The sequence below is a fragment of the Diceros bicornis genome, chromosome 12, assembly GCF_020826845.1.
Source record: "Diceros bicornis minor isolate mBicDic1 chromosome 12, mDicBic1.mat.cur, whole genome shotgun sequence".
NCBI lineage: Eukaryota > Metazoa > Chordata > Mammalia > Perissodactyla > Rhinocerotidae > Diceros > Diceros bicornis.
This window is the reverse complement of record NC_080751.1, coordinates 50589066-50601504: the sequence shown is the minus strand read 5'-3', so window position 1 is coordinate 50601504 and position 12439 is coordinate 50589066. Positions and strand designations below refer to the sequence as shown.

The 12439-nt window shown below is 38.0% G+C and overlaps 1 protein-coding gene across 5 annotated transcripts in view; it reads left to right on the top strand.

Moving 5' to 3' along the window:
• TTC27 (tetratricopeptide repeat domain 27) overlaps positions 1–12439 on the top strand; it is a 171396-nt gene that overhangs the window by 24247 nt on the left and 134710 nt on the right. For all 5 annotated transcript variants that reach the window (XM_058551476.1, XM_058551480.1, XM_058551478.1 and 2 more), the window contains exons 6-7: positions 7612–7776; positions 9964–10097. In XM_058551476.1, the coding sequence (XP_058407459.1) occupies positions 7612–7776; positions 9964–10097 (299 nt within the window). The remainder of the gene's footprint in view (positions 1–7611; positions 7777–9963; positions 10098–12439) is intronic.

Genomic DNA, 12439 nt, shown 5'->3' with positions numbered 1-12439 from the left:
GGCTAAAATACAAATAGAAAAAAAGGGCATAAAAAAGGAAAGAATGAAGGAAAGGATGTGATTAGTCTAAACTTGAGAGATCTGAGAAGGCTTCACAAAGTGGCTGATGCTTGAACTGACTCTTGAAGAATGAGTAAGAATTTGTTAGGTGAAGTTGGAAAGGGTGTATAATATGTACAAAGAGGCACAGAGACTTGAAATATCTTTGTCTGTTTGGGAATTCCACTAGTTTGGAATGGCTGGAGTGGAGTGTGAGGGGCTGTGTGTCAGGTGATGAGGTTGAGCAGGTAGATAGGAGCTAGATCACTAGAACATTGGATTTCCATCTTGTTGGTGATAGCCATCACAGAGTTTTTAAATATTTACTCACTCCAAGGGTGTTTATTGAACATCAACTATGATAGGTGCTAGGCATACAGCAGTGAACAAGATACAATGTGGTCACAGTTGTTCTTATGTGAACCTTACAGTCTGGAGGTGAAGCTGTAGCCAAATTCTACCCATCTTTTAAGGCCCAGCCTTTCCAACAAGGTTTGTTCAACTATTCCATCCTTATGAATTTCCCTTCTTTGGTACTTATGGCCAGTACCACACATTTTCAAATCAAATTAGCTGTATTGAACAATGATTATATGTCTTCTCTTCCTAGCTCTTCTCTTTCCACCACCCCACTCCTTTTAAGAGGAGAGCAGGGCTTAAACTTTGCTGTAGGATCTAGCACTGTTCTAAGCACATATGATAATTCAATAGATATTGATTAAAAGTTATAGAGTGGAAGAAAGGGAAATAGTTGGAGGGGAAAGAGGAAGAAGAAGGATGGAAAAATCAGAAGGAGCAGCAGTAGGAAACGAAGCTTGAGAAGTATGGAGGTCAGGGGAAGAGGATTTTTTTAGGGGAAGTGAGTTGGAGTTGGCTGGCACTTTCCTATTTAGACGTGATAGGCTGTGTGCCTCGCTGGTCTTCATGGCTTATGATGGATACCCTCCATCCAGCCATTGAGGATTTTATGAAGTTTCCATTTGATTGGCATTTCACTTAGGACATCAGGCTTCATTTGGCCAAGAAATGTCAGTCTTTCTATTAATCTTACCTAGTAGTTTTGTAATTCAATCATTCCTTCTACTTTCTCCCCCTAGAATTCTTTTTTTTTGTGTGTGAGGAAGACCAGCCCTGAGCTAACATCTGATGCCAATCCTCCTCTTTTTTGCTGAGGGAGACTGGCCCTGGGCTGACATCTGTGCCCATCTTCCTCTACTTTATATGGGACGCCGCCACAGCATGGCTTAACAAGCGGTGCATCGGTGCGTGCCCGGGATCCAAACTGGCAAACCCCGGGCCGCCGCAGCGGAGTGTGTGCACTTAACTGCTTGCGCCACCAGGCTGGCTCCCCCCACTCCCCCGCCCCTAGAATTCTTTTGTAAAGGAGAATTTGTCCTCATCAACCAGACTATTTGATAACCCTAGAATATTGTTCAGGCAGGAAAGGCAAGATATGTTCTTTATTTTTCTTTAATTGCTAATAGTTTGGGATTAAAAAAAATTGAAACAGTCTAAACACTTCTAGAAAGTTGTAAGGACAGTACAAAAACTTAAAAAAAATTTTTTTAAACAGCTTCATTAAGATATAATTGACAATAGACTAGATATCCTTAAAGTGTACCATTTGCAAAGTTTGGACATATGTCTACACCCATGAAACCATCACCACAGTTGAGGTAATGAACATATTCATTGCCTCCAAAAGCTTCCTTGTGCTCGTTGGGAATCCCTTCCTCTCACCTTTCCTGATCTTTCCCCAGCCTTTTCCCCAGTGGTTCCCCAGGCAACCACTGATCTTCTTTCCATCGCTATATGTTAGTTTGCATTTCCTAGAATTGTACGAAAATGGATCCGTACAGTCTACTCCTTTTTTGCCTGGCTTCTTTCAAGTCAACATAATTATTTTGACTCATCCATATTGTGAGATTAAATGATAGGTCATTCCTTTTAATTGCTGAGCAGTGTTCCATTATATGGAAATACCACAGTTTGTGGATGGAAATTTGGCTTGCTTCCAGTTTTTGACTATTACTCTTTAAAATTAATTAGTGTTTTATAGTGAGGTGCTTAGAGACCATGTAAGTCTCCTATTCCTCACCAAACTTTGAATATATGCATTTATATATTGATATTAGTATGGACTCATGGATTTCTAATTCATTAAATAGATTATAGTAGTTTGTTACTGTCATTATTTTGATACTCAGATTTCCCAGATTTGGCCAGTGGGAGCTTGTTCAAACTGGCTTCTGTGCCCTTCTGACGTATCTTTGAGCACTTCTTTATTTTCTGGCACAAGAAGATGTGTTAGCTTCATTTTGTATTTTCTTGCTCCAGCCCTGGAATCAATACTTTCTCCAAGGAGCTCTGGTTTCTTTTAAAGCCTTACAACAGACATAGCTAGAAAGTATGTGTATGTGTATATGTACATACATATGTACATCTGTATCTATTTCTATATTTATCTCTGTATTAAAAAGTTATGAATTTACATCATCTCCAATTCCAATCCAATATCACAGAGTTTATTCTAGTCTTCTTCTTCCAAATTTGTAACTCCCTTCTTGTAACAGTGAAAAACTAGGCTCCCATTAACCTCAATATATGTACTTGTGCAATCTTCCTGTATGTCATGAATCTTTCAGCCATGTAGACTGTCTCTGTGATTCCAACCTCAACCATGTAGGCTGCTCCCTTGGCCCTGGCCTCATGGAACACACAGCTTAGTTCTTGACCTGACTGTGTGGAGTGCTGGTCAAGTCCCTTTTCTTTGCTCTTTACTCTTCCAAGTTTTATATGTCTTTATCAGTAGCTTAACTAACATTGGAAAGTTTTTCTGCTGAAGCAGATAGTTCTAGCAGCTTTCAACTTTTACTCTAAATCAAAAGCTTTAAAAATAGATGAAAGCCTAACTCTCCTTAAAATTTGTTTATAAAGAGACTCAGCCTTCTTCCTTTCCAAACTTTGAAGATGTACTGTTTTTTGAAATTTGAAACTGCAGTGTTAGGTTGTGGTCCTTGGCTTTCTCCTGGGCATTGTTTCCTCATTTTTCTCTCTATTTGGGGGAGGTAGGGTGAAGTAAAACTCAAAAGGTATGTTTTTGTGTACTAAAAGTTATATAAAGTAATTTAGCAATTGCTCTACTGTAGTAAGTATATCTTGGTGATGAACTCTCTGTTTACTTGGAAATATCATTATTTCGCCCTTGAGTTGTTGGCTAAAGGACTCTATGTTCGTAGTTATCTTTTCTCAGCACCATGAGATATTCTATTTTTTGTTTGTTTGTTTCCACTGTTAGTGTTGAGAAATTAGTCATTGGTTCAGTTACTCTGCCTCTGTGGGTAGTCTGCCTTTTTCCTTTGCTGTTCTCAAGATCTTCTCTTTGTATTTGATGTTCTTTAGTTTGATTATGACTGGACTAGTTATGAATTTCTTTCTGTTTATCTTACTAGGGATTTAATGGGCTTTTTGATTCTGAGATTTAGTGTCTTTCCACATTTCTGGAAAATTCTTAGCCATTATCTCTTCAAATATTGTGGCTTCTTCATTGTTTCTTTTCTCCCAGATCTTCAGTTATGTTAGAACTTCTCACCTGCATCCTCAACATTCTTTAATTTTTAAAATTTTCTTTTTGTTTCCCTATGTTGCATTCTGCATAATTATATTTAGATCTTCTAGTTCTCTGGTCTGTCCATTTAATTTTTGATTTTAATTTTTAAAACGTTTCTAAACTTTTTGTGGTTCCTTTTCCAATTTGCCTGGTTGATTTCTAAAGTTTCTTGTTCATATTTTTTAGCCTTTTATTTCTTGAAACCTATTAAACATTTCATATACTTGTAGGGGAGGAAGGCTATCCTTTACCCACTCTGGGTCCTTTCTGGCTGGGCTACAAGTTAAATTAACATGAGACTGAGAAAATCAAACAAAGCTTTATAACATGTGTACATGTGAGAGACCCAGGAAAAAAACTGGGTAACTTGACAAAATGGCAGAGGTTCTCATCTTAAATACTATCTTCAGCTAAAGACAAAGGACGATATTGCAGGTGGGGGGAGTCAGCTATGGGAGATTACCAGAAAAGCACAGTAAACAAGAGTAAGGTTAATATGCAGATTTAAGTCCTTGCCTTCCACACTGATAAGAGTTTCTAGAGATAAGGTCATCCCTCCTTCTTCCTGGTACAGAGAGGGAGATACCTTTGCAAATGGAGATTTCCCTTGTAAATGTAAATGTTTCTTACAAAGGATAACTTCTACCTTTATTTGGTTTTCAGAGCTTTAATAAGAATGGGCTTAGCAAGGACGCTCCCAGTCTATCCATATTCAGAGTTACCTATGGTGATGGCCTGTCCTGGGAACATGCCTTCTCTCTTAAATTCTTTTAGTCAGTTAGTAGGGTGGGGAAGTCAAAGTTTCTGAGTCTTCTGAGCCTTTATTGTCTTCGGCTTGAAATAATCCGTATACCAGAGTGGCACATCTTGGGGTGGCCTGCCTTGAACCCCATCTTACTGTATCTGGTCATTTCAGCCTCTGAAGGCCTTGAGAGTCTGTTTCTGCCTTTTGTTGTTTTTGCTAACTTTCAGGTACTAGTATCATATTTTCTGTGTTCTTTTTTTTTTTTTTTTTGCTATGAGCTCATGTTCCTTGGAAATTTATCTGTGGGAATCCTCAATTTGATTCCTGATTGAAGTTGCATTCCTTCAGAAGAGGATTTGTCTTTGTTTCTGCCACTTCTCTGGGGAGCTACATTCCTGGGTTGAGGGTTTTTTTGGACTACGTAGATAGCCTGAATTTGATGTACAGATCTATGTGAAGGCTGGCTTATGGTTATGAATTCTTGGGATAAATTTTTTCTCCTTTGCCCACTACCATTGTTCTTGCTGACTTCTGCAGGGCAGACTTACGTCCTTTTTAACCTTTCAGTGATGATGCGGTTTTTTGGGTCTCAGCTTTAAATGGAGATCTCCTGCTAGATTGCCTACTTTGGGTGGCTCCAGGTCTTATCTTTTGTCTTTGGTGCTTCTTGCAGCCATCAAATTGGAATCCTCAGGTCCCTTGGGTTTGGTAGATGGCTTCAGGGCAGAATAGGGCTTCAGTGCATGCATTCCTGAAATTGCTGTTTTCATTTAGTTTTTTTCCTCTGAGGATTTCTTATTTTGTTCCCAGCACAATCATTAACATAAAAATATATTAAAAATTTTAATCCAGCTTTTTAAACGTGTTTTTATTGGGAGAGTCATGGATCATGCTGTTGGAATCCAAAGAGTAAGCTAGTTCTTAAAAAAATCAAGATCTGTCCCCCTACTTTATTTGTCTAATAATCTTTCACCCCTGAACACATGAGATGCAGATAAAGCACAGATGTACGAGATCAAAGCCAATTAGACATATATATATATACACACACATACATACATATATATAGATAGGTAGGTAAGTAGGTAGGAGGGAAGATAGGTACAGCCAGCCAGCTTTGGGCATTTATGTGACTTATTTATGTGTTATTAGAACAGTTTAAATTTGATCATCTTCCCTAGACCTATACGAGTTATCACAACATAACAAGTCTACTTAAATGCAGAAATGGCCTTTCTGTGATATTTGAGAGAGGATTTTTAAAAACCTTGGCCAAGCTTCACATCCGTTGATACATGTTTGCATCCAGAACCTTTAGGGAAGATGACTTTGTTGCTATTGACAACCAAGCAAAATTGTGTCACTTGTGAATTGTGCTAAGATCGTAGAAGGTTATTATATTTCTGAGAGTAATGGCTAGACACTCAGGAATAATGGGCAGACAAAAGAGAAAGAAAGTTAAAAAAGAAAAAGCTCTCACTAAGAACACTGAGTATCGTCATATCCAGCTTTTCATGAGTTTAGTTTGCATGGAGAAATCTACTGAAAGCTTTTCACTGTGAGAAGTTCATGTTTGGGTGCCTGTCTGCCTTTTAAAGTAAGACATGTACATCTTGACTTATTCTCTTTATTTGAGTCTAGAGAATCTCTTTAAAGGGCTGGCAGTATATAGAAAAACACTATTTTTCTTTTTCAAACTCATTTTAATTTCAGTTCATAGCAAGACAAAGGATGTCTATTTCTTAGCTATAAGTGTTTTTGCCAGATTCCTAGGTGATAAGGTAGATTGGGTTTTGTGACATCACCTCTACATCTTTGACCTTAGTCCTTCCTCTGCCAACTCTCTCCACCGTTTTTCCAACAAGCTGGGATTCAAATCCTGGCTTCCCCACTTAACAACTGAGGTGACTAGTCAGTAAGCTGTCTAAGTTCTATTTTCTAGTGAATTAATTGGGGATAATGTCAACCTCAAAGACATCATTGTGAGAATTAAGTAACACAACATGTAAAATACCTAGCGCTAGGCAGTGTAGGCATTCAGTAATATCACTTCCCTTTCAGCTTGGATGATAGAAAACTGATTCTTAGTCTTTGGACGTTGGAAGTGCCTTTTCTATTCGTTCTTCATGCATTTATTCTTTTCTTTTTTTTTTTTTTTGAGGAAGATCGGCCCTGAGCTAACATCTGCCAATCCTCCTCTTTTTGCTGAGGAAGACTGGCCCTGGGCTAACATCTGTGCCCATCTTCCTCCACTTTATTATGGGACGCCACCACAGCACGACTTGACAAGTGGTGCGTCGGTGCGCACCCGGGATGTGAACCGGCAAGGAGATCCAAACCGGTGAACCCCGGGCCGCCGCAGCAGAGCTTGCCCACTTAACTGCTTGTGCCACCGGGCTGGCCCCTATGCATTTATTCTTGTGGACTGCTTTGTGAAATGCTGACTAACCCATTACAGAAACATTTGTGAGGGATAGTTTGTCAGGGTTATTGTAGAGGGATGGATGAGGTGACCTGTTTGACACCCCCCTGCAACTTGCTGGATGTCAACCAGCCCCTTTGTTATATATAATTCATTTTGACAATCATTTTATTTTAAATACTATGTTACTAGGTTATTATCCTCCTGTCTTTTCATCTCAGGTATTTAGAGAAATAACTTAGAATATGACTGCTAAGCCAATATTCATCCATTTTCTATATGGTACTCATATTATCTTAGATATATATGGATATATATCTGTTTTTCCTTTTCTTTTAAGGGAGAAATTCAACATTCTTTAGGAGGGAAACTAAACTGATCTCTTCTTCATTAGATTTTTGCATTAACTCTTTGTAGATTCATTTGGTACTTCACGTCGTCATCCTGTATTGCCATATTTTTTTATAGCGTGATTAAGACAAGCACTCTAAAATAAGAAAGAGCAGGGTTGTGAATCATATCTCCTAGAATTGTGTGGTATAAAGGAGGTAACGTATAAATGTCTTTAGCTTCGTGTTTGGAACATATAAGCGCTCAGAGAATGCCAATTGGTGAACTATTATTATATATTATTATTATTATATTATTATATATATATTAAATCTTCCAGATTTAAACTTCTTTAAGAGCAGGACTGTGTAATGTCTACTTTACATATTATGGACTCAACTTTTTACTCATTAATATAATTTTATTCTCATCATAGTTTTTAATGTTTTATTTTTTGTCTTGCAGTGATGAAACTAGAGAATCTGTTTGTAGATGATTCAGGTCGATATTTGGCTATTCAATTCCATCTGGAATGTGCATATATATTTTTATATTATTATGAATATAAAAAAGCAAAAGATGAGTTCAATATTGCTAAAGACATCAGCAAATTACAAATTGATTTGACAGGTAAGACTTTTTACCTTTTGTGGATAATTGATTTATTTTTATCGTAAAACTAATATATACATTGGCCATTTGGTTGTATTTGATTTTGTATGTCCTGTTCTTTGCTTTACAAAAAGAGATCTTAAAGATTTTGTTTTAAAAATTCATAGTTTTAGAACAAATTTGAAATTACATATTTTCTTTATTCCAGAGATGTCTATTTATTTCTAATCTAGTTAGACACATGTTAGTAATAAATAGCAGCCAGGTAGTCCACAAATGAACTTTTGACCATTTGGTTATGGGTGTAGGCTTCCTAAGGCCCCTCTTGATTTCCAGGTTTAGTTTGGCCTTCCTCCATTTTCTTTCTCATAAATACCCACCTACAAATTCCATCCTGCTTTTTTGGTATTCCTTAAGAACAGAAATTTTTGACTGTTTTGTTTAGCTGTTTCTTCAGTGCCTTACAGTGCTGTCTGGCATATAGTAGGCACTCAATAAACATTTGTTGAATGAACCAATAAATTACAGAATTTTTCCTAAAACCTCTGTGTTTCTTCTGAGTACTAAATAAGAAACCCTGGTTTCTTTTTACGTATTACTCTATCCAGTGTCTCACAATAAATTGGCATCAATATTGAAGATATTAATGAAAGTTAGACATCATCGTTGATCACACCACTTATCCCTGTTCAACCTGGGCTCCTCCTTCCAGGCGAAGACTGCCAATCTGTGAATGTTAAAATGATTGAACCTATTTGTCCTCCCTAGGCTAGGTCTAGATCATCTCTAAGGCCCATTCTTAGTCCCCACATTCTATGCTTCTTATTGAGTTAGTCCTGTCAATAAAACCCTTCAGATATATTATGAGTTAAATATGACTTTGTGGCCTGGTCTTGGATCTTATCCATCTTTTATTACATTATTTATGTGGGGAAAATTATTAAATATCTAGCTTATAACTTTTGGAACAGTGGCCATGTGTAGGTTAGAGTCTCGTCTGTATTTGAAAATAGTTATATATAATATAACTTGTGAGGTTAGTTTCAGAGATTATGTTTTTAAATGTTTTGGTCCTAGGAGACTTTTTCTTTGGGCTATTCAAAAAAGTAATATCACAGTACTCTGTATAGTCAGCTTTAACTGTTGGTATATTTACTAGCTAGTTCTTCATATTTTTTTCCAAGTTAAGAGTGAAGAACTTAGGCCCCGTGGCTTAGCGGTTAAGTGCGTGCGCTCCGCTGCTGGCGGCCCGGGTTCGGATCCCGGGCGCGCACCGATGCACTGCTTCTCCGGCCACGCTGAGGCCGCGTCCCACGTGCAGCGACTGGAGGGATATGCATCTATGACATACAACAATCTGCTGGGGCTTTGGGGGGAAAAAATAAATAAATAAAATCTTTAAAAAAAAAAAAAAGTGAAGAACTTAATGATACAAATGTGCTGGTTACAAATATAAAATGAGACTCAGATTATTATTTTTTGCCATTCATCTGTAGCCTTACTATAAAAATATAAGCTGTATTAGACCATCTCAATAGTTATTTTAGTGTACCATGTTTAAAAGTTTGATGTATAACTTAGAGCCAGACTCATCACAGGATAAAATCCAGACTTCTTACATTGGTCTTTGTAATCAGGGGTCTTTGTAATCTGACTGTTGGCCACAGAATGGATGTTAGAACTTTTGCTTCCCTTAAAGCTATTCTGCAGCAAGTTATTTCAGATACAAAATGAAAAAAATTTTGGTGTTACATGAAGCCAGATAGTATAATAGAAAGACTGTTGGTTTTAGAAGCTGAAGACTCGGGCTTTAAGCTCTGGCTCTGATACGTAGAAGCCCTGTTATCTTGAGCAAGTGACTTCACCTCAGAACCTCCATTTTTTCATCTGTTATGTGGAAATGATAATATTTCTTCTACCTACGACACTTAATGAGTTACTCTTCTTTGAGGAAGGAAGTAGTTTGATGCAAAAATAGGTATGTGGAATCTAGTGACAGGAGTCCTGGGTTTGAGTTCTGGCCCCATAGCTTATTGGCTTTATGATTTTAGAAGTCATTTTAAAACCATCACTGGGCCTCAGGTTTCTCTTATGTGAAATGGAGAAAAAGCTTATAAACTCTAAAGCACTCTGAAAATATTACTCTTTATGATTGTACAGTAGATATGCTTTACAAATCAATAAATATAATTTTATTTTTTTCAGGTGCTTTGGGAAAAAGGACACGATTCCAGGAAAATTATGTGGCACAGCTTATTCTAGATGTAAGAAGAAAAGGAGACGTCTCTTCAAGTTGTGAATTCAGTCCAGCAGCCACTCCTCAGGAACATTTAACCAAGGTGAGTAGGATTGTAAGTTATTAACTTTGAAGTCTCATAGCTTCAGTAGGTGAGTTTTGTAGAAACACTGAATGGGGTGGGAAGAGGCTTCATTTTGTTCCTTCTCGAGCTTTTTCAAGGTGGCTGGGGGGTAAAAAAAGACAACCTGTATTTAAGTCTTTTTTACCCTTAAGTAGAGATAAAATGTTGTTTTTCTTCCATACTTCAGTAAATATGAGTTAATAGCGCAATTAGTTATGTATTATCCTCCTTGAAAAAGTCCAAAAGTCAGACTGAGTCGAGACTAATTTTTCTAGCTGCTAACATATGTGTTGCCTTACTTTTTGCCTTCTATGGATTTTTTTTTTTTTTTTTTTTGTGAGGAGGACCAGCGCTGAGCTAACATCCAATGCCAATCCTCCTCTTTTTTGCTGAGGAAGACTGGCCCTGGGCTAACATCCGTGCCCATCTTCCTCTACTTTATATGGGACGCCGCCACAGCATGGCCTGACAAGCGGTGCGTTGGTGCCCACCCGGGATCCGAACCGGCGAACCTGGGCCGCCGCAGCGGAGTGCGCACACTTAACTGCTTGCGCCACCGGGCCGGCCCCCTTCTATGGATATTTTTTATTTTTTTATTTTTTTATTTTCCCCCAAAGCCCCAGTAGGTAGTTGTACATCATAGTTTAACATCCTTCTAGTTGCTGTACGTGGGACGCAGCCTCAGCATGGCGGGAGAAGCGGTGCATCGGTGCGCGCCCGGGATCTGAACCCGGGCCGCCAGCAGCGGAGCACGCGCACTTAACTGCTAAACCACGGGGCTGGCCCTATGGATATTTTTGAACATTAAGAGGCTTGAAATTTCTTGGGCTTCTTCTAAATATGTAAACAGGTGATCAGAAGTCCTTTTTACCAGTTTTCTGATCTGTCTTTTGTTACTCTGTCATTAGTGGGCTGGTTGCTGCCTTAGTATACTTTTCTTGACTTGGCTAATGCATTCTCTTCTTCTAGCTTAAATTTATGGCTCTTGATCAGTTTACCTACTTATAGGTCTTTCTGTCTGCTTCCGTGGAGGTCATTAGCATTTATATTTCCTTATCCCAGAGACCCCAAACCAACATTTTTGGTTGTTCTTTTGGTTGATGTTACTGTCCTTGAAGCCCATGTCTTACTACTCTTCATTCCAGGGCCTGCAAACAAATTTACCTTGGGTACATTGAACACTAAAATTCTATTCTGTACTGAAAATAATGCCAAGGGTAGGGGCTAGGGATACTAGCACTCAGGAGTCCCAAGGAAGGCCTTTGATGAGATTGAATACGTCCTGGGCTTGCTCCAAGTACTCTGTTTGCTTCTGTGATAACTTCAGGGAGGAACAGCTATTGATTCTAAGAGGAGAAGGAAGGAAGAGAAACATGTAGAACCTCTGGGATAAGACATATAGGGTACAGCCTGTGCTTCCTGAAGTAGGTAGAGCCATAGCTGAGCGAGTGTTTGTACTGCTGTGTTGATGCTGGTCAGGGAACTGTATTGATACCTGCTTCTATCATCCATTTCCTCCTTATATAGACTGGACTCTCCTTCTTAAGCTTTTTAATGTAACCCAAGTCCCTCCCTAAGTCTTAGATTAACTGTCATAAGCCTGATTTTTAGGCTGTAGCACAGGGTCAACGAAAAGAGGTTTAATTCTGCAATCCAAGCATATAATTCAGTAATCCATTGTTGTTTATTCACAGGAGAAAATTATCTCCTGTGATGATAAACAGGATATGATGACTATTATGAGGAATGTATAAAAATGATGTACAATTTAATACAAATTTATTTAACCTTTCGTATTTGAAATAAAATACATTCAGATAATCTTAGGGTCTCCATTAATTACTACTTAAAGGTGGAAAGTGTAAATTATGTGGTGTAGGTATGGATTAGATAGAAACAGTTTTATACTCGTGGATGGAAGATAGAATTGTTTGTTTAATCAGTTGTATGTCATATTTCCTTATGTCAGAGACACTATTAGATTATAAAATAAACCATCTGTTTAATAACCTCTCTTTGGGAAAAAAGAGCACTATTATACCAATTACAGTGATTACAGAATATATCCTGATTAGAAATGTTACAATGTGAAAATGTATATCTGAGAATTGAGGAAATACAGTAATTATACTGCCAGTGAGGAACATAATATTTCCCTTTGGGCCTTCCTAGATTTTTAATCCATAATTAATGGGGAATTGCATGGACTAAAGCTATTGGATATCTAGATTTAATAAGCCGACAATTATGAGCAACCCCACTGTGGGAATCAAAGACACAGCCTCTGTTCTTTATTGTTCAGTTGTGGGGAGGAGTGGGGG